The sequence below is a fragment of the Zingiber officinale genome, chromosome 5A (assembly GCF_018446385.1).
Source record: "Zingiber officinale cultivar Zhangliang chromosome 5A, Zo_v1.1, whole genome shotgun sequence".
NCBI lineage: Eukaryota > Viridiplantae > Streptophyta > Magnoliopsida > Zingiberales > Zingiberaceae > Zingiber > Zingiber officinale.
In genome coordinates, this window is record NC_055994.1 from 94847797 (window position 1) to 94865520 (window position 17724).

Consider the following 17724-nt stretch of genomic DNA (forward strand, 5'->3'; position numbering starts at 1 on the left):
AATAGTATCATTCCCAACGGAGTCACTGCTATTATTTGTGTGACCAAAGGAATATTGTAAAATACGACAACAAATAATAATTAAATAATAAGGTTAATAGACGAAAAACCTTAATGGAATTTTTAGGAATTTTTAGAAATTTTCTGGGATTTAATTGGAACTCGTATGATGCATTTGGATGGGGATGCACTAATGGGCCCAATAAATGCCGGTTAGGAATACCCGGAAGTAGGAGTTGATTAAGGGCCAGATAATCATACTAAACCTAAGTTTGTTTTATAAAACCCCCCCAGCCCTAGATTTCCTACCCGACATCTCTTCGCGCCGAACCACCGCCAAGCCTCTTCTCCCGAGCCCCTTGCGACACCGCCGATCCTCTGCTCTCTCGAGCTACGGGTGCTGGCCTCTCTTCCTCCCGCAAACGCCACAGCCGCTGGTCTCCTCCCCACGCGCAGGCACCATCTTCACCGGCGGCCTCTCCTTCCTTCCCTCGCTCGAGCACCACCACACAGCCGCCGACCTCCTCTCTTTGCGCTACGCCCTAATTGATCCGGCAAGTACATTTCGTTACTAGGTTATGAGGTTGGGTAAATAGGGATTAGGTGAGAGGGGTTTCTAGGGTTTTCTTATGAGGATGGATGGATTTGTTAAGATGTGATTGAGTTTCTTTTTCTTTCAAAGATGTTCGTGATGGTATTGCTTATCTTCGAATCATCGATAGTTTTCTTTGGATTTTCTCGGCGGATTCAAGAATGTCTCGAAAATGTTTGGTTCTATTGGGTTTTCTCGAGGTATTTGCTGTCTCCATGATTTGTTATGCTGAACAGGTTAAGTTTTGTGAATTCCCAGTGACAAATATCTTCAATTCTGTTTTCTGTTTCTAGTGTTTAATGCGTTATCGAACTGGATTTCTTTTAAGCTGGTTAGGGGATGCATTTGCCTTTATTATGCTCTAAAGATTATGTAGAATTGGGAAGAATTTCGTTTGTTGTATTATCTTAATCCTTGCTTCTATTAGTTGTTATATGGTGAATTATTGAGGAATTTAGTGTCTGATCGAGATTTGTTGTGGTGTTTTTTTTTAGAAGTTAAGTTGCAGATTTGTGATTTGGTTATATGTTAGCTAGTGGTATAATGTTACAAAGGAGATTGGCAGCAAGGGATAGCTACGGTATAACATGTGTAATGGATGATATGTTAGTTAAGGTGGCAAGACAGGTGAGGAAAACCATTTTGATTGAAATGTTAGCAAATATTGTTGAGGTTAGCTTTCATACAGTGGGAGTAGATACTGATTAAAAATCCTTATTTCTTTGGGATGTTAATTGTTGAATGAGTTGTATGTTTTGGGATTTCTAGGGATTTGGTTTCAAAATTTGGAGCAGATTTAATGGGTTATACTGGATTTGATTCATGTTTCCTTGAGGTAGTAACGTATTAGGTAGAGATGGGAGTTGGTGGTGATATTATTGTTTTTCTGCAACTTGCTGTGAATTAAGGATTTATTCATTGTATTTGGGTGAATCGAGGTTCATAGTTGAATTAGGGTTTTTCCCTAATTAAGTTAGGTTTCGGCATAGTTGAATTAGGGTTTTTCCCTAATTAAGTTAGGTTTCGGTTTAGCTAGTGTCGTTTATGAAATTAGCTAAATTGTACATTACGTGATTTGCAGGACGTTGATTGAAGACGGTTGACACAATCTACGTATAAAAGCGGGTACTTCTTACTTTGATTCTCTAGTTCTACGAACTTAGTGCATGAACTATTTTGGATAAGAATTGCTTTACCTTGACTCCACTCGAAATTTTTCCTATGCTTGATACTTCCACTCAAAACCTTTGAGTTACTCGTTTTTATATCTGATCCGGCGGTAAGAACAGGGGACCCCCATTTTGAGGGGTCAACGCCACGTGGAAGTCAAAGGGCTAGGCGGTCCATCGGATAAGGAGGGACCGACCGGACTCATGAAAAAGGACGGACCGATCAGCTGACCGGTGAATAGCCAATGGCAACAGGCGCCTCGGCAGAAGTCGGGGTTCCGGCGCTCGATTGACCAGGAACGAAGGGCCGAGCGGAAGAACGACGACCCTCAGTCTTCCCGAACGGGTGACCACCTACCTCGGACTAAAGACGATCGCGCTGGCCGAGCGGCTGGATGGTTAATCCTAGAAGAGGAAGTCAAAGAGTAGGGGACAGTGTGGATGTCATCTCAGTAACCCCTATTGCTGACAACAGGCATGTTCGAAGACTAAACCATACGCAGTATGGTACGATCGAATATTCTGCTGTCCCATCAATCAGACGCTCAGACTGTAGCGGCATGGAGTCAAACATGCCCTTCTGGCAAGCCCATGCTGCGGTATGGGGTATGACACGTGTACACCTTGGGTTGTGTGCACCAAGCTCTCATGGCTCTATATAAACGCCATCAGACTTCATCGGAGGTATGCAATCTGAAATCCTTGGAGCCACCTTCTTGCTATTCGTTTTCTGACTAGAGCGTCGGAGGGTCGTTGCCGGGAACCCCTTCCCAGCCCGACTTCTTTGCAGGGTCGCCGGAAGTTCGCACCAGCGGCCGAAGACCCACGTCAGCAACCGGAAAGTGCCACGTGCCCAGCGTCCGTTGATTCAGCTTTCGGACAGGATCAATTTGGTGCCGTCTGTGGGAACGCTCCTGCATCCGAATGGAAACAATGGACGAGGCTGGACGACAGCACACGGTGACGCTTTCCACGGAGGAACTTGATGCTCTGATCGAGTTGAGGGCCGCTAAGCTTGTGGAACAAAAACAGAAGGCACCAGCTGAGTGGCCCGAGCAGCAAGCCACATCAGCATCAGGTGGCCGAGCGGAAGCACCACAGGCCACGGTTCCATTCCATCGAGCTCTATTCCGCACTCCTGAAGCCGCAGCAACTAATCGAGAACGGGGATCATCTTCGGATGAAATGCCAAGACGAGATAGCAGAAAAGGGAAAGCCCCCCGAGCGGACGCATTGCCCGAGCGGATCAACCGCCAATTTTCAGAGGCTATTCTACAAGACCCTCTGCCCAAGCACTATGTGCCTCCGACGATCGGCGAGTACAATGGAACCAGCGACCCGGACGATCATTTGGGTAAATTTGATAACACTGCAACCCTGCATCAATACACAGATGAGGTGAAGTGTTGAGTTTTCCTCACCACCCTCTCCGGATCGGCTCAACGGTGGTTTCGGAGGTTGCCGGACGGATCTATCACAAGCTTCAAAGACTTCCGTACGGCCTTCCTCCACCACTTCGCAAGCAGTCGGCGCTATCAAAAAACCAGTGTTAGTCTGTTTGCCATCAAACAGGAAGCCCGCGAATCGCTCCGAGCCTACATCCAGCGATTCAACAGAGTGGCCATGGACATTCCAACGGCCACCTCGGAGACCATGATGAATGCCTTCACACAAGGCCTCGTGGATGGGGATTTCTTCCGATCACTCATTCGGAAGCCGCCCTGAGACTACGACCACATGCTACACCGGGCCAACGAATACATCAACGTGGAGGAAGCGCAAGCGGCCCGGAAAAAAGAAACTCCAGCCGAGCGGGCTCCTCCTGCCGAACGGAAGCCGCACGCTGCTCATCATCCACCCAGAGGACCAAGGGCCGAAGCAATCCACTCCCCCCATGCTAGGTCCCACGTGCAAGAGGTAGCTGCCGCGCGGCCCAAGCCAAAGAAGAGATGGACCCCAATGTTCTGCTCCTTCCACTGGACGGACACACATAACACCAGGGATTGTCGTAGTCTTCCTCTAATCGCCCACCCCGTTCCCAGAGGCGGCGATCGTCGGTCGCCATCAGCCGACAGGCGACAGAGGCCTCGTGAAGCCGATCGGACGGTAGCTGACAGACGACAACAACAGACTCCCGAGCGGCATCGCTCTCCGAGGCGGGAGAATCTCCGGATGTCTAGGGAACGTCCCCGACCGTCCGCTCGGGAAGAAGAAAATAGAAGCAATATTTCCCGAGGCGAGATCAACATCATAGCTGGTGGGCCGACCGGAGGAGACTCCAACCGAGCAAGGAAGGCAAGCGTCCGGTAGCTCCAGATCCATGCAGTCGGCTGCAGCCAAGAGCGGGCGAGTGGACCCGAAATCAGTTTCGGGCCCGGGGACTTGGAAGGAGTTGAAGTGCCCCACGACGACGCTCTGCTCATCAAAGCGGTAATAGCCAACTACACTATTCACCGCGTTTTTATTGACACAGGAAGCTCGGTCAACATCATATTCAAAAAGGCGTTCGATCAACTGCAACTTGACCGCGCCGAGCTGCTGCCCATGACAACCCCCCTCTATGGGTTTACGGGCAATGAAGTCCTGCCGGTCAAACAGATCCGACTGGCTATCTCACTGGGAGAAGAGCCGCTCAGGAGGACGCGGACAGCAAACTTTGTGGTGGTTGACTCTCCCTCATCATACAACGTCATTTTGGGACGACCGGCGCTCAGCGAGTTCCGAGCGGCCGTCTCTTCCACCGGATGATCAAGTTCCCGTCGAAGACAAAGTGGGAGAAATGCGGGAGATCAACTAGCGACTCGGCGATGCTACATCGAGATGGTCCGGGAAGCCAATTCCGCTCGGAAGTCGCCATGGATCGTGGTGAACGCTATAAAGAGCCTTCCTCTCTAGTTTATGAAGAAAAGAGGAGGTACAGAGCCGACATTCGTTGCGTTCGATCTGGAGGCGAGGCCGAAAGAGGAGTGATCAAATGCCTCGAAGAAAGCATGATGTCTTCGTCTCAACGCACGAGCTGCCCGGGATTTCGCCGAGCATAGCGCAAGACGAGCTACATGTCCGACCGGACGCCTACCGGTAAAGCAGAGAAAAAGGATTTCAGCGCTGAATGTCATCATCCGGGCGGAAGTTGAGAAGCTTTTGGAGGTCGGCCATATTCAGTTCCCGAGCTGGCTGGCGGACGTAGTATTAGTCTCCAAGGGCAACAAGTGGAGAGTGTGCATAGATTTTGGGATCTCAACAAAGCTTGCTCGAAGACTTTTATCCTCCCTCGAATCGATCACGGTGGTGGACTTCACCGCAGTCGCGGTGATATGTATGCTCGACGCTACCAAGGCTATCATCGGTGCCGCCGCCGTGAAGATCAAGAAAAGTCGACCGTTCACGGTACCTATTGCTATAATGTGATGCCGTTCGGATTGAAGAGCAGGAGCCACATATCAACGGTGATGAACAAAGTGTTCAGGAGGCAGATCGGAATCTGGAAGTATACGTGGACGACATTCTTATCAAGTCCGCCCGAGCGGCCGATCTCTTCGAAGACATGGAGGAAACTTTCCGAACGCTACGGAAATATAGAGTCAAGCTAAACCCCCAGAAATGTCTGTTTGGAGCAAAAGGAGGGCGTTTCTTGGGTTACATAGTGACCGAGCGGGGTATCGAAGCAAATCCCAGCAAGGTGAAAGCTCTACAAAATATGCCGCCTCCAAGAAATCTGAGGGAAGTGCAGCGTTTGACCGGTTGGATAACTGCTCTGTCTAGATTCATCTTCAAAACCGCTGACCGGAGCCTGCCCTTTTTCAAAATATTGTGCAAGGCCACTAAATTTCACTGGGACGAAGAATGCGATCGGGCGTTCGAAGAACTGAAGGCATATCTGAATTCTCTGCCTGTGCTAGCCAAGCCAGCCGTAGGTGAGCCTCTTTGTATCTATTTATCTTCAAATGAGCAAGCAGTCGGCTCAGCATTAGTGAGGGCGAGCGGAGAAGAGCCTGTATATTTTCTGAGCCATATTTTAAAAGATGCTGAATCTCGCTACACTGGGCTCGAGAAGTTAGCCTTCGCTCTGGTCCTTGCCGCTCGGCGCCTTCGTCCATACTTCCTGGCGCATACCATCATTGTCAAAACCAATAGCCCGCTCGGACGAGTATTATTGAATCCAGAAGCGTCCGAACGGCTTATTAAGTGGACAACGGAGTTGAGTGAATTCGACATTCAATATCAACCCCGCTCGGCAATTAAAGCGCAGTCCTTAGCGGATTTTGTAACTGAGGTGCAGAATCCAGAGCCGGAAGCTATGTGGAGAATATATGTGGATGGGTCATCCAATCGGCTCGGAAGCGGGATTGGAGTACTACTGCTGTCTCCCCAAGAAGAAAAGATGCATTTATCCGTCCGGCTTGATTATAAAGCTACGAATAATGAAGCAGAGTATGAAGCCCTTATAGCCGGCTTACAAGACGCCCGGCATGTAGGGGCCGGACGGGTGACGCTGCATTCAGACTCTCAGTTGGCCGCTCCAGCAGCTCTCTGGTGCCTTTGAGATTAACAACGCTCGGCTCAAACTCTATGCTGAAGCCTTTGAGAAGCTCAGAGCCAATTTCAGAGAGGTCATCATCCAAAAGATACCCAGAGCGGAAAATCAAGCGGCCGATGAGTTAGCCAAACTTACAAGTGCAATAACGTCGTTCGTCACCCAGTCGCCAATCGAACAAGTGTCTTTGGTGGCGCACGTCGACCGGATGGAAGCCCTCACATTCCCAAGTGATTGGAGGACACCCATCATGGAGTTTCTCCGCTCGGGAGCTACGCCATCTGATCACCATGAAGCCCAACTTCTCAGGAGAAGGGCCAGTCGGTTCACACTTATTGGAGATCAACTCTACAAGAAGGCTTTCTCCCGCCCGCTGTTGAAATGCGTGAGCTCGGAAGACGCGACGTACATCCTCCAAGAAGTGCACCAAGGATCATGCGGAGGACATCCGGGCGGGCGATCATTGGCTAAAAAGATACTGCTGGCCGGATACTTCTGGCCAACTCTGCAAACAGACGCCGCTCAGACCGTCGCGACGTGCCTTTCTTGCCAGAAGTATCATAATTTCTCACACTGACCGGCAGAAGAAATGAAAGCAGCCACTGTGTCCTGTCCCTTCGACCAATGGGGAATGAATATTGTGGGTCCATTCCCTATGGCGACCGGGCAGCGAAAATTTTTACTAGTGGCTGTCGAGTATTTTTCCAAATGGGTGGAGGCCGAGCCGCTAGCCAAGATCACCGAGCAGATGGTCAAAAAGTTTATATGGCAGAACATCATCTGTCGGTTCGGCATCCCCCGTCGACTTATTTCCGACAACGGGCGGCAGTTCACAGGAAATTTGCTTGAAGATTGGTGCAAAAGCTACGGCATCGAACAACACTTCACGTCTGTGACATATCCCCAAAGCAATGGTCAAGCCGAAGTAGTCAATCGGGAAATTCTTCGCATTTTGCGGGCTCGGCTCGACCATATGGGAGGTAGCTGGGTGGATGAAGTGCCAGGCGTCTTATGGGTCATCCGAACGACACCGAAGGAAGGAACTGGAGTCACGCCCTTCCATCTGGTGTATGGTGGCGAAGCGGTTATTCCTGTCGAAGTTGGCGTCGAGTCCGCTCAGATCCAGAATTATGATGACGACAACGCCGAGCGGAGGAACATGGAGCTGGATTTGGTCGAAGAAGAAAGAGCCAAGGCGTCCGTCCGGCTGATGGCGTATCGTCAAAGAATGAAGCAGAGTTACAACCGGCGCGTAATCCCCAGATCATTCCAGGTCGGCGATCTTGTTTGGAAGAAAGTGAAGCCGGTCGGCGACGTCGGCAAGCTAGAAGCTCCTTGGGCGGGCCCCTTCAAAATCATCGAAAAGCTCCGCTCGGGTGCTTATTATTTGGAAGATGAAGACGGGCGGCAACTGGATAGGCCATGGAGCGCGAATCATCTCCAGCCTTATCGAGTTAGGTGAAAGGTGCACTTATGTAACTCATTTTTGTATATATTTTGGGTCGCCTATGTACTTGTAATGCAGGAAGCAAAAATGATTAAAGGGCAAATAGCTTCGCCGAACGGCCGCTTCAAAGTTAGCCTTAGAAGACCATCGAGCTCCGACGTTAAAAATCGAGAGACGAGCCGGCGTCTATAAACCCTCCGAGCGGAAGACCGTCGAGCGCCGACGTTAAATATCGAGAGACGAGCCGGCGTCTATAAATCCTCCGAGCGGAAGACCGTCGAGCTCCGACGTTAAATATCGAGAGACGAGCCGGCGTCTATAAACCCGCCGAGCGGAAGACCGTCGAGCTTCTATGTTAAATATCGAGAGACGTGTCGGCGTCTATAAACCCGCCGAGCGGAAGACCGTCGAGCTCCGACGTTAAAAATCGAGAGACGAGCCGGCGTCTATAAACCCGCCGAGCGGAAGACTGTCGAACTCCGACGTTAAAAATTGAGAGACGAGCCGACGTCTATAAATCCTCCGAGCGGAAGACCATCGAGCTCCGACGTTAAATATCGAGAGACGAGCCAGCGTCTATAAACCCTCCGAGCGGAAGACCGTCGAGCTCCGACGTTAAATATCAAGAGACGTGCCGGCGTCTATAAACCTACCGAGCGGAAGACCGTCGAGCTCCGACGTTAAAAATCGAGAGACGGGTCGGCGTCTATAAATCCTCCGAGCGGAAGACCGTCGAGCTCCGACGTTAAAAATCGAGAGACGAGCCGGCGCCTATAAACCCGCCGAGCGGAAGGTCGTCAGGCGCTGACGGTAAAATTCGACGTTCAAAGGCGAATAACCGGAGTCTATAAATCCTCCGGACGGATAACTTTCTGCAAGGTCTTACTCGGTTGTAACGGTCGGCCCATGATCGGGCCTGCCTTAAGGGCGAGAATGAAGACATCGTGCGGCCGAGCGACTCCTTTATAAAATGTACTTGGATGCGAGAAAACTGAGACCGAGACGAAAGTTAAAGATTGGACACGGTTCGAACAAACAAATAACAAAAGGAGACTATCCGTTTACGTCGAGCGGCGGACAGACAAAATTTATTATATTCGCCCCTAACGGCAGGCATACAAAAGATTGCACACTTGAGAGAAATTTCATAAACCCCTCATTCACTATCATCGAAATTAAAGAGGGAGTCGGGGATGGAGCCCATCATGGCCGCCGGGGGGGGGGGGGGGGGGGGGACAACTCGGCGGGTATGTGGCCTTTGGTCTTCAGATAGTCCACTGCCACTTTGATCGCCTCTTCAAAAGTTAAGGATAGCTTGTCGCTAAACCTTTCGCCAAATTCATCCGAACGGACGAATGCTTTGCGCACCTCCGCCGATCGGCCAGGCTCCCCGTCCTGATATTCTTTAAAAGTAGCTTTAGAAGCATCGAAGGCAGCTTGAAGATCTTTCAGAGCCCCTTCCGCTTTAGCCTGGTCGGCCGAACGTCCCTCCTGTTCGGCGGATAATGAGGTTTCCAATTCTTTAACCCGCTGCTCTAACCCCCGGTTCTCTACCTTCATCATATCCATGTCATCGATGGCTTTAAGCTTCCGGGTGGTAGCGGTCTTTATCTCCTTATCCCGCTGCTTGACCAAAGCTTCGAGTCGAGCCACTTCGCTCGACAAGCCGGAGGACTTACCCCGTTCGGCTTCCAGCAGCTTTTTGGCCTTCTCCAGAGCGGCCGTTGACTGTCTGCTATCTCCTGCGGCTTTGAGTTTCTTCAGCTCGTCCTCCAGTTCGGCTAGGCGATTGCTGATTGCAATTTGCTCCACCCAATTCTGTAAATGGATAGGAGCAAGTTAGAAACTAAATCCAAATAACTAGCATGACAAAGAACATACCCCGGTAGCCTGTTGTAGATTGCTGTCGCCCAGCTGACCGGGAGTCATCATTGCAATTCGGAGCCGAGCGTCCTCCCAGGCTTTGGCGAGAGGACCCGTAAGGGTGATCTGCTGCTCGGGGACCACTGGCCGATCAGCAGCCGCCATATATTCCTCAGACAGGAGGCGCAAGACAGTTTTTATCAATCTCGGGCCGCTCGGATCACCCAGGGGCGCAGCGGCCTTACCGGACGGCTCACCGGTGGAGGAAGAAGGACGGTCGCCCAACCGCTTAAGACGTTGTAGGGTTCGGGGAGGACTGGAAGGCGACACATCAGAGATAGCCCTTGGAGAGCCGCGCGGCGTGGGGGTACTCTTTATAAAGACCGTCCCGGATAGCACTGGAGCTTCATCGCCCCGCTCGGACTGCGGCTCATCAGATGGGGTTGGTTGAGAGGCTAGCTCTGGCCGTCTACGCTTCCGAGTGGCCAGGGGAACGTCGTCGGCCGAACGGCCCTCTACCTCGACTTGAGTAGAAGGCTCGAGATCGCCCGCAGCCTCGCCGAGAGAGGCAGGAGCGTCTAAGGCTTCGGGGACAGTCTGAGTCCCCTCACCCTCTTCGCTGGCCGGACCAGCTGAGGCCAAGCTCCGCTCGGCGACCTCCCTATTCTTGGCCGCCTCGATCTCGGCGGCTCTCAATTTCAGTCGCTCGGTAGCCTTGGCGCGCCACATGACTTCGGCTGCAAAAACAAAGAATAAATCAGTTAGAACAAAAGAAATGGGAAGATAAGAGAACTTACTCATGTTGCAAGGCAGATCGGCTGGGATAGAGGACAAGCTGAATATATACAGTACTCCCGGAAGGAGCAGCTTGTCGATGTGATATCGCTGGCCGACCAGCCGATCGACCGCATGAAGGTAGGCCTGATCGCCCTTGAACTTGAGCTCCGGTTGCGCTGGCATCGCCGTTTGCCATTTGATACGAAAGGCAGGTAGCTCGGGGAAACGCACGTAGAAAAAGTGCTCCTTCCAATGTTTATTGGAGCTCGACATATTATCAAAAAGGACAAAACCTATCCTAGATTGGAAAACGAAAGTACCCCATTCGGCCTGCTTAGGGTAGTTGAAGTAGTGGAACACCTTGGGGTCCAACGGGATGTTATTCAGGTTAAACAAAACTACCACCCCGCTCAGCAGCCTGATGGAATTCGGAACTAGCTGGGCGAGCGGGATGCGAAAGTAGTTGCAAACTTGCAAGAAAAACTTATGGGGTGGAAAGCGTAGCCCGGCCAAAAATTGGTCTCGGAAGAAAAGAACGGTGCCGGGCGGCGGTTCATGAGGCCGATCGGCTGGGGTGGCTATTACTATGTGGTGGTCGGAAGGGATGTCATAAGTCCGAGCGAGGCGCAGCGCGTCCTCCTCGTCAAACCGGCTCTCCATGGTCGTGTACCAAAGACCAGGAGTGTCGGCGGTCGACTGAGAAGTGCTAGTCATGGGCAAAACGCAGTAAGAAATTCGAGGCAAAAAGAAGGGTTCGAACGAGAAAGAAAAGGTGGTAGACTTAAAGGGGACAGCTAACAGAAAAAAAGAAGGAGGGAGCGAGGAAAAGGAAGGCTTACGAGCAAAAGGGATGATCGAAAGGGGCCTCGGGTCCGTCGGGGAGCTGAAACACGAGGTCGCCGGAGCAGAAAGAATAGCGGGAGGTCAAAGGTCGATGAAGAAGAAGGCGGCGGAGAGAGGAGGCCGAGAGATTTATAACGTTAGCCTCATACGGCCTTAGCCGTCCGATTCAGGTCGTGAAGAACGAGGTCATCATCTAGCCGTTAATTTCGAACGGCGGCTGTCCCATCGGAGGTGACGCCACCGCCATACCCTGACAAAAGTAAGATAGCCACGTGTCAGCAGGAAACAGGTTACATTTAATGAGCGCCCCTTTACCGCACGCAGCGCACGTGAGGGGCCGTAGAGAAGAGGATTCGGCATGGATTCCAAGGGAATACAAGGCACAGGCAAGACGCCGTCGACCGAATGAGCATCCCTATGCCTGGCTGAGCGGAGTAGTGTAGCGGTCGTTGCTCAGTCAGATCGGCAGTCCAGTCAGTCGGACTTCGCCTCCTTCGACTAGACTTGGGGGGGAGGCAAGTGATCCGGCGGTAAGAACAGGGGACCCCCATTTTGAGGGGTCAACGCTACGTGGACTCATGAAAAATGACGGACCGATCAGCCGACCGGTGAATAGCCAATGGCAACAGGCGCCTCGGCAGAAGTCGGGGTTTCGGCGCTCGATTGACCAGGAACGAAGGGCCGAGCAGAAGAACGACGACCCTCAGTCTTCCCGAACGGGTGACCACCTACCTCGGACTAAAGACGATCGCGCTGGCCGAGTGGCTGGATGGTTAATCCTAGAAGAGGAAGTCAAAGAGTAGGGGACAGTGTGGTTGTCATCTCAGTAACCCCTGTTGCTAACAACGGGCATGTTCGAAGACTAAACAATACGCAGTATGGTACGATCGAATATTCTGCTGTCCCATCAATCAGACGCTCAGACTGTAGCGGCATGGAGTCAAACATGCCCTTCTGGCAAGCCCATGCTGCGGTATGGGGTATGACACGTGTACACCTTGGGTTGTGTGCACCAAGCTCTCATGGCTCTATATAAACGCCATCAGACTTCATCGGAGGTATGCAATCTGAAATCCTTGGAGCCACCTTCTTACTATTCGTTTTCTGACTAGAGCGTCGGGGGGTCGTCGCCGTGAACCCCTTCCCGGCCCGACTTCTTTGCAGGGTCGCCGGAAGTTCGCACCAGCGGCCGAAGACCCACGTCAGCAACAGGAAAGCGCCACGTGCCCAGCGTCCGTTGATTCAGCTTTCGGACAGGATCAATATCCATACAGTCTCTTGTTGTTGTCCATGATCAGTAGTAGATATTGAATATCATATTGGTATGCTTTAACTGTTGTTTATTTATGTACTATATTGAGCATGCTGGCTTCATGTAGCATACCTGTTTCTGCCTATATATATATGATGACTGTTGCATTGTTCGCATCATGTCATTACATGCATGCCGCATCCTCGGCCACTCGAGAGGGTAGTAGCTGGAGTCGATGTCGCTTGTCCTGTCGTGCCGCACTCGGCCATTCGTGCGAGTGGTAGCTGGAGTACGAGCAGCAGGGACCCCGTCGCAGATGTAGCTAGTTAGTTACTATGCAACTGTTCCCTCGGTCATTCGTGTGAGTGGTAGCTGGAGTGGTGTACAGTCTGTCACTGACCCTACCTCTCGACCATACAGGGGTCTTGGTGCAGAGAGGTGGGCGGGAGCGATCATCCGTGCATACGTTGTTATTATATTTGCTTGGGCTGCTATTGTTTATATATGCTGTTATTGCTTATTTACTGCTGTTGTTTACATACGCTGTTATTGCTTGTGTATACCTTGCTTGTTGTCTCTGTAGTTATGAGTAGTACTGTAGCAGATTAGTACCAGTTCTGTCCTACTATACCTAGCCTAGGATATGGTTTCAGGTATGAGTGTTTATTTTGGTTCTATTGTAGTATCTGCTATTTCTTTTATGAGATTGTATACTCTTGGCTCACTTTCTAGTTATATGTTATGTTCATGCACTATCTCTTTCCTTACCCGCTGAGTTCCAATACTCACCACCTCGCAAATTGGTTTTCTTTCGCCAGATAACAGATAGATGAGTCATGGATGCTTGGAGAGTCTCGGCTGTCGGTCCCACGTCACACTCGAGGATAGTTTCTTTTGGGTCTTGTCACTATTTGGATGTATATTAGTTTTGTGTATTTTGGTTTTGAACAAGTCGATGTGTTTTTTTGAGTCTAGTCTGGTGGTTGTAGGTAATTTAGTTAGTGGCTTTGTCGGTCATACATTTGTTTTCTTTTGTGATTTCCGCTGCGTTTACATCCAGCCGTGTAGGCTGAGTATTTATCGTTCCGTCTTCCGCTGTGTGTGTTTCTATTTTGTTCCAGCCGTTTAGGCTGATGGTTATAGATGGTGGTTATGTGTTATTTCATTTTGTCCAGCCGGGTAGGCTGAGTATATTAAACTGCATGTTATGTTGTTTCTATTTGTGCATATATTCCAGTCGAGTGTGGCTGATGTATATTTTGTATGTAGTAATGTTTCAGATTGTCACCCGTACAAGGGATATGTTGCCGAAATTCCTTCTGGCAGGGACCCCTCTGGGGGCGTGACAAATACCATCACAGCAAATAAAGCAATAAATATGGAAAAATAATTTTCCAACTATTATGATCTTTTCCATCACTGTCCTTCATGTGCTGCCAATCCTAGCTGCTGTCATCTTTAGCCACCGCAATCGGGGCTAATCGCCGCATCTATCTTGCTTCTTATTCTGCTGCGCCTCTGGTCCATAAATAGTACCACGTCTTGCAAGGATACGATCCGCGACAAAAATAGAATTTTACATTTATCGATTCTATATTCCACGAAGAAATGTATATGTAATATAGATCGAAACAAAAATGTAAAATCCTAAAACTAATACAATTCCTGTTGTATTTAATACATATAATCATGCACACACATAAAATACCCTTGACATATCCAAGGGTCCAATCCCATTCCGATTCCTATTCCTAGGAAAGAACCAAACGTCCCCTGAGATACTTTGCAGAAACATCTTGGTGCTTGGTGCCATAGCCTCTTGGTATTCCAAGCAGATGCTACTTCAGTCCATGAACCTTGTCGACAATTAATGTTTATAAGATACATGGAGAGCCCATGAACCTAAGATACGCCTACTCTTATAACTATGTTTTTGATAAAATGTAGTCATTTAGATCTCTTGATCCTCGTTCGTGCAAATCACGATGCTCTCTTCTTCCCGAAACGAGCCTTCTGCCCTACCAACCTCAGTGCCCTTCATCCAAATCGACTTTCGAGAGTTGACTTCAATTCATGATCTAGATCTGGTTGCTCTAGATCTTGTTGCTTTGCACGAAATAAAGCTAGTCATTGTTTATGAAATACACAAGCAGTGCAATGCTCTATTATCCTTGACCTCGAGTTCTTGACTCGGTGGAGAACATTCACCATTCTTCTACTGCAATGGAGAATATGATGATGTTGCTTTAGATCTTAAAGAAACTTTGCCAGCTCAATTCTTGATATAATGTTCACCACTTGCCATGAGCTAAAGTCGACGACAACAACAGTTAAGGAAACGTGGTTCTCGGTTATTTGAAGTCGATTACAAGGATCCCCACTCTGTCTGTCTATTTCACTATCGAAGGAGTTCAAGTGGAGAAGGAACACGCAAACAAAGTAACACAAAAGAACAATGTGATGTAGCTGTGTTTTGAATTATTTACATGAAGTTTCTTGTGGAGGAGCTCCATTTCATCTGCTCCAATGAAGGTCCCATATGCTCCCACAGGTAGGTAGGTAGCTATTGTGGAATTTCAAAAAGGCGGATTTAAAACCAACTTCTAACCTAATTTAATACATTTGAGATATTTTAAACAAGTCTATAAATAAGTTTGAGGGATTAGAAGTTCATAGAATAAGTTTGAGATTTTGGGCTTGTAGTATAGGCCTAATGGGCCAAGTTCTTTAAGGGCCTTGATCATAGAATATAATTTTTTTTCTTTTATAATTTAATGAGGTAGAATGGAAGTGGAATGGTCAAAGAAGAAGAAAAGCGCTCTCTGCCTGCGTGTTGCTCCCAAAAGGCCACGGCGAAGAAGCTCCATTCCCGTCGTTGTCGCCACCCCGACCGTCCTCCTCTCCCTGTCTTCTTCCTCTCGCCTCGCGGGGAAGACACCAGCGACTGCTCGCGCTACCAATGGCGGACGCTTGCGGCCCTCCCACGTGAGACAAATTCCCACGAGGAGTCCCCCTTTGTTTCCTACTTGACCCCTCTGGCGGCTTCTGCGGCCACCGAATAAAGCGGCCGACGACGGCGACGCCAGGAAAGCGAGGCAAGGAATTCTCCTTCCGCATGGAGACACCGAGGCGATCGCGGACAAAAGGGCTTCGCTTTTGTCGCCACCGCACTCGATGCGCTACTTCTCTGTTCTTCCCAACTCTCTCTTCCTTCCCAATCCGACCCCTGATTCTCCTGCCTGTGCGTGCGATTTGTGTGGCCGCGGAGGCGGGGGAGAGTCGTGGTGAATCTTAACAAATCTTCCGCTGAGAAGGACGCGGTTCGAGGTGACGGCCTGCTTTATTTGGGAGCGGTGATGGAGAAAGGACCTTCCTTTGTAAGCTTTTGAGTCTGTAACTGTTTTCCCTTTTCTTGCGTTGCTCGAGCTTTGTGAAAGAACAGAGGATCGATCGTCGAAAGGCGGTTTCTTTGTGTATTTTTGAGTTGATTTGTGTTTTGTTTCAGAGATTTTGAGTTTTTTTTCGATTGATTTCTATAAATTTCGATCAGTTTGCCGTCGGCGGGCGACAAAAAATGGCGTCTTTATTGAGAAACGTCGCCGCCCAGGACGACGGCTCTTCGTTGGTGACTTCATCGCCTTTCAAGACCTTGTCGATGATGTCTCTTCCGCCGCCGTCTCTGTCGCCGTCGCTGTCCTTCTCGCCGTGGCTATGCGAGCTCAAGTCCGACGAGCGCGGCCTCTGCCTCATCCACTACCTTCTCAACTGCGCCAACCACGTCGCCGCTGGGAGCCTTGACCGCGCCAACGCCTACCTGGAGCAGATCGCGCTGCTGGCCGATCGCAATGGCGACGCCATGCAGCGCATCGCGTCCCACTTCTCCGAGGCGCTCGCGCGGCGCGCCCTCCGCCTGTGGCCGGGCATCTACCACTCCCTCGACTCCGCTTTCCCTGTCGCCGAGTTCGTCTCCGCACGGCGCAACTTCCTCGACCTCTGCCCCTTCCTTCGCGTCGCCTACGTTGTCTCCAACCAAGCGATCATGGAGGCGATGGAGGGAGAGAAGGTGGTGCACATCGTCGACCTCAGCGTCGCCGACCCCACGCAGTGGCTCTCCCTCCTCCAGGGGCTGCGGAGGCGACCGGAGGGCCCTCCGCACCTCAAGATCACCGGCGTCCACGAGCACCGCGACCTGCTCAACCACACTGCCGCCTGTCTCTCCAAGGAGGCCGAGCGGCTGGACATCCCCTTCCAATTCAACTCTGTGGTCACCAAACTGGAAAACCTCGACGTCGAAATCTTGCGCATCAAAACAGGGGAAGCGCTGGCGATCAACTCTGTTCTCCAGCTCCACACCTTGCTCGCCGCCGACATGCCCAAAGTGGCGGGCGGCCAGCAACTGACGCTGGGCGAGTTCCTCGACAAGGATCACATCCCGAGCAGGGATTCGGCAATGCCATCTCCGGCGACAAGAGTGGAGAGCGTGCTGGCGGCGCTGCAGGGGCTGTCGCCGATGCTGATGGTGGTGACCGAGCAGGAGGCGGATCACAACGGTAGCTCACTGGGGGAGCGGTTCGTGGAGGCGCTATTCTACTACGCGGCGCTGTTCGACTGCCTGGACTCGACAGCGGCGCGGGCGTCGGTGGAGCGGCTGAGGGTGGAGAAGGTGCTGCTGGGCGAGGAGATCAAGAACATCATCGCCTGCGACGGGTGGGAGAGAAAGGAGCGGCACGAGAAGGTGGAGCGGTGGGCGCGGAGGCTCCACGCGGCGGGCTTCCGGGCGGCGCCGCTCAGCCACTACTCTCTGCTGCAGGGCCGCCGCCTGCTGCCGGACTTGGGACACTGCGAAGGGTACAATGTGAGGGAGGAGAAGGGTTGCCTGATGATGTGTTGGCAGGACCGACCACTCTTCTCTGTTTCCTCATGGAAATGCAACAAGCAGCCATTCCACTGAATCAATTACCACACTTCTCTTCTCTCTTTCTTTCTCTTCTTCTTTGCTGCTTGTTCATGTACATAAAACCCTTAACAGATAGCTCAATCGATGTATTGTTGAGGCCTGATCACAAGCCTCTTGATTGTAACCTTAACACCAAGTATAACAAACCCTCCACAACCACTCTTGTAAAAAGCCAGAGTAGGTCATGCTTTTAATCTTCTACAGACTCCATAAACTCATACAGCTTTACTTAATCACAATAATTAACTAACCATGATCATACTTATCTAAGTTAATTAAGCCACACTTGAT

The 17724-nt window shown here is 50.6% G+C and overlaps 1 protein-coding gene and 1 long non-coding RNA gene across 2 annotated transcripts; both read left to right on the forward strand.

Annotated features, from left to right (window-relative positions):
- The first annotated feature begins 1671 nt into the window (after window positions 1–1671).
- Window positions 1672–13641, forward strand: LOC121981064. The gene is made up of 2 exons (XR_006111729.1): window positions 1672–1716; window positions 13295–13641. It is a non-coding gene; the product is annotated as an uncharacterized LOC121981064 (long non-coding RNA).
- A 1610-nt stretch (window positions 13642–15251) lies between these two features.
- LOC121981065 (scarecrow-like protein 3) lies at window positions 15252–17455 on the forward strand. The gene is made up of 2 exons (XM_042533408.1): window positions 15252–15853; window positions 16027–17455. Exons 1-2 carry the CDS (start codon window positions 15833–15835, stop codon window positions 17425–17427), a joined length of 1422 nt encoding a protein of 473 aa, XP_042389342.1. The 5' UTR covers window positions 15252–15832; the 3' UTR covers window positions 17428–17455.
- Window positions 17456–17724: the final 269 nt, after the last annotated feature.

What these genes read in the sequence shown, in the direction of transcription:
- LOC121981065 (XM_042533408.1), top strand. Translation starts at nt 15,833, where the DNA reads ATGGAGAAAGGACCTTCCTTT. An exon ending in TGGAGAAAGGACCTTCCTTT is followed by an intron (nt 15,854 to 16,026) that starts GTAAGCTTTTGA and finishes AATTTCGATCAG; the next exon opens with TTTGCCGTCGGCGGGCGACA.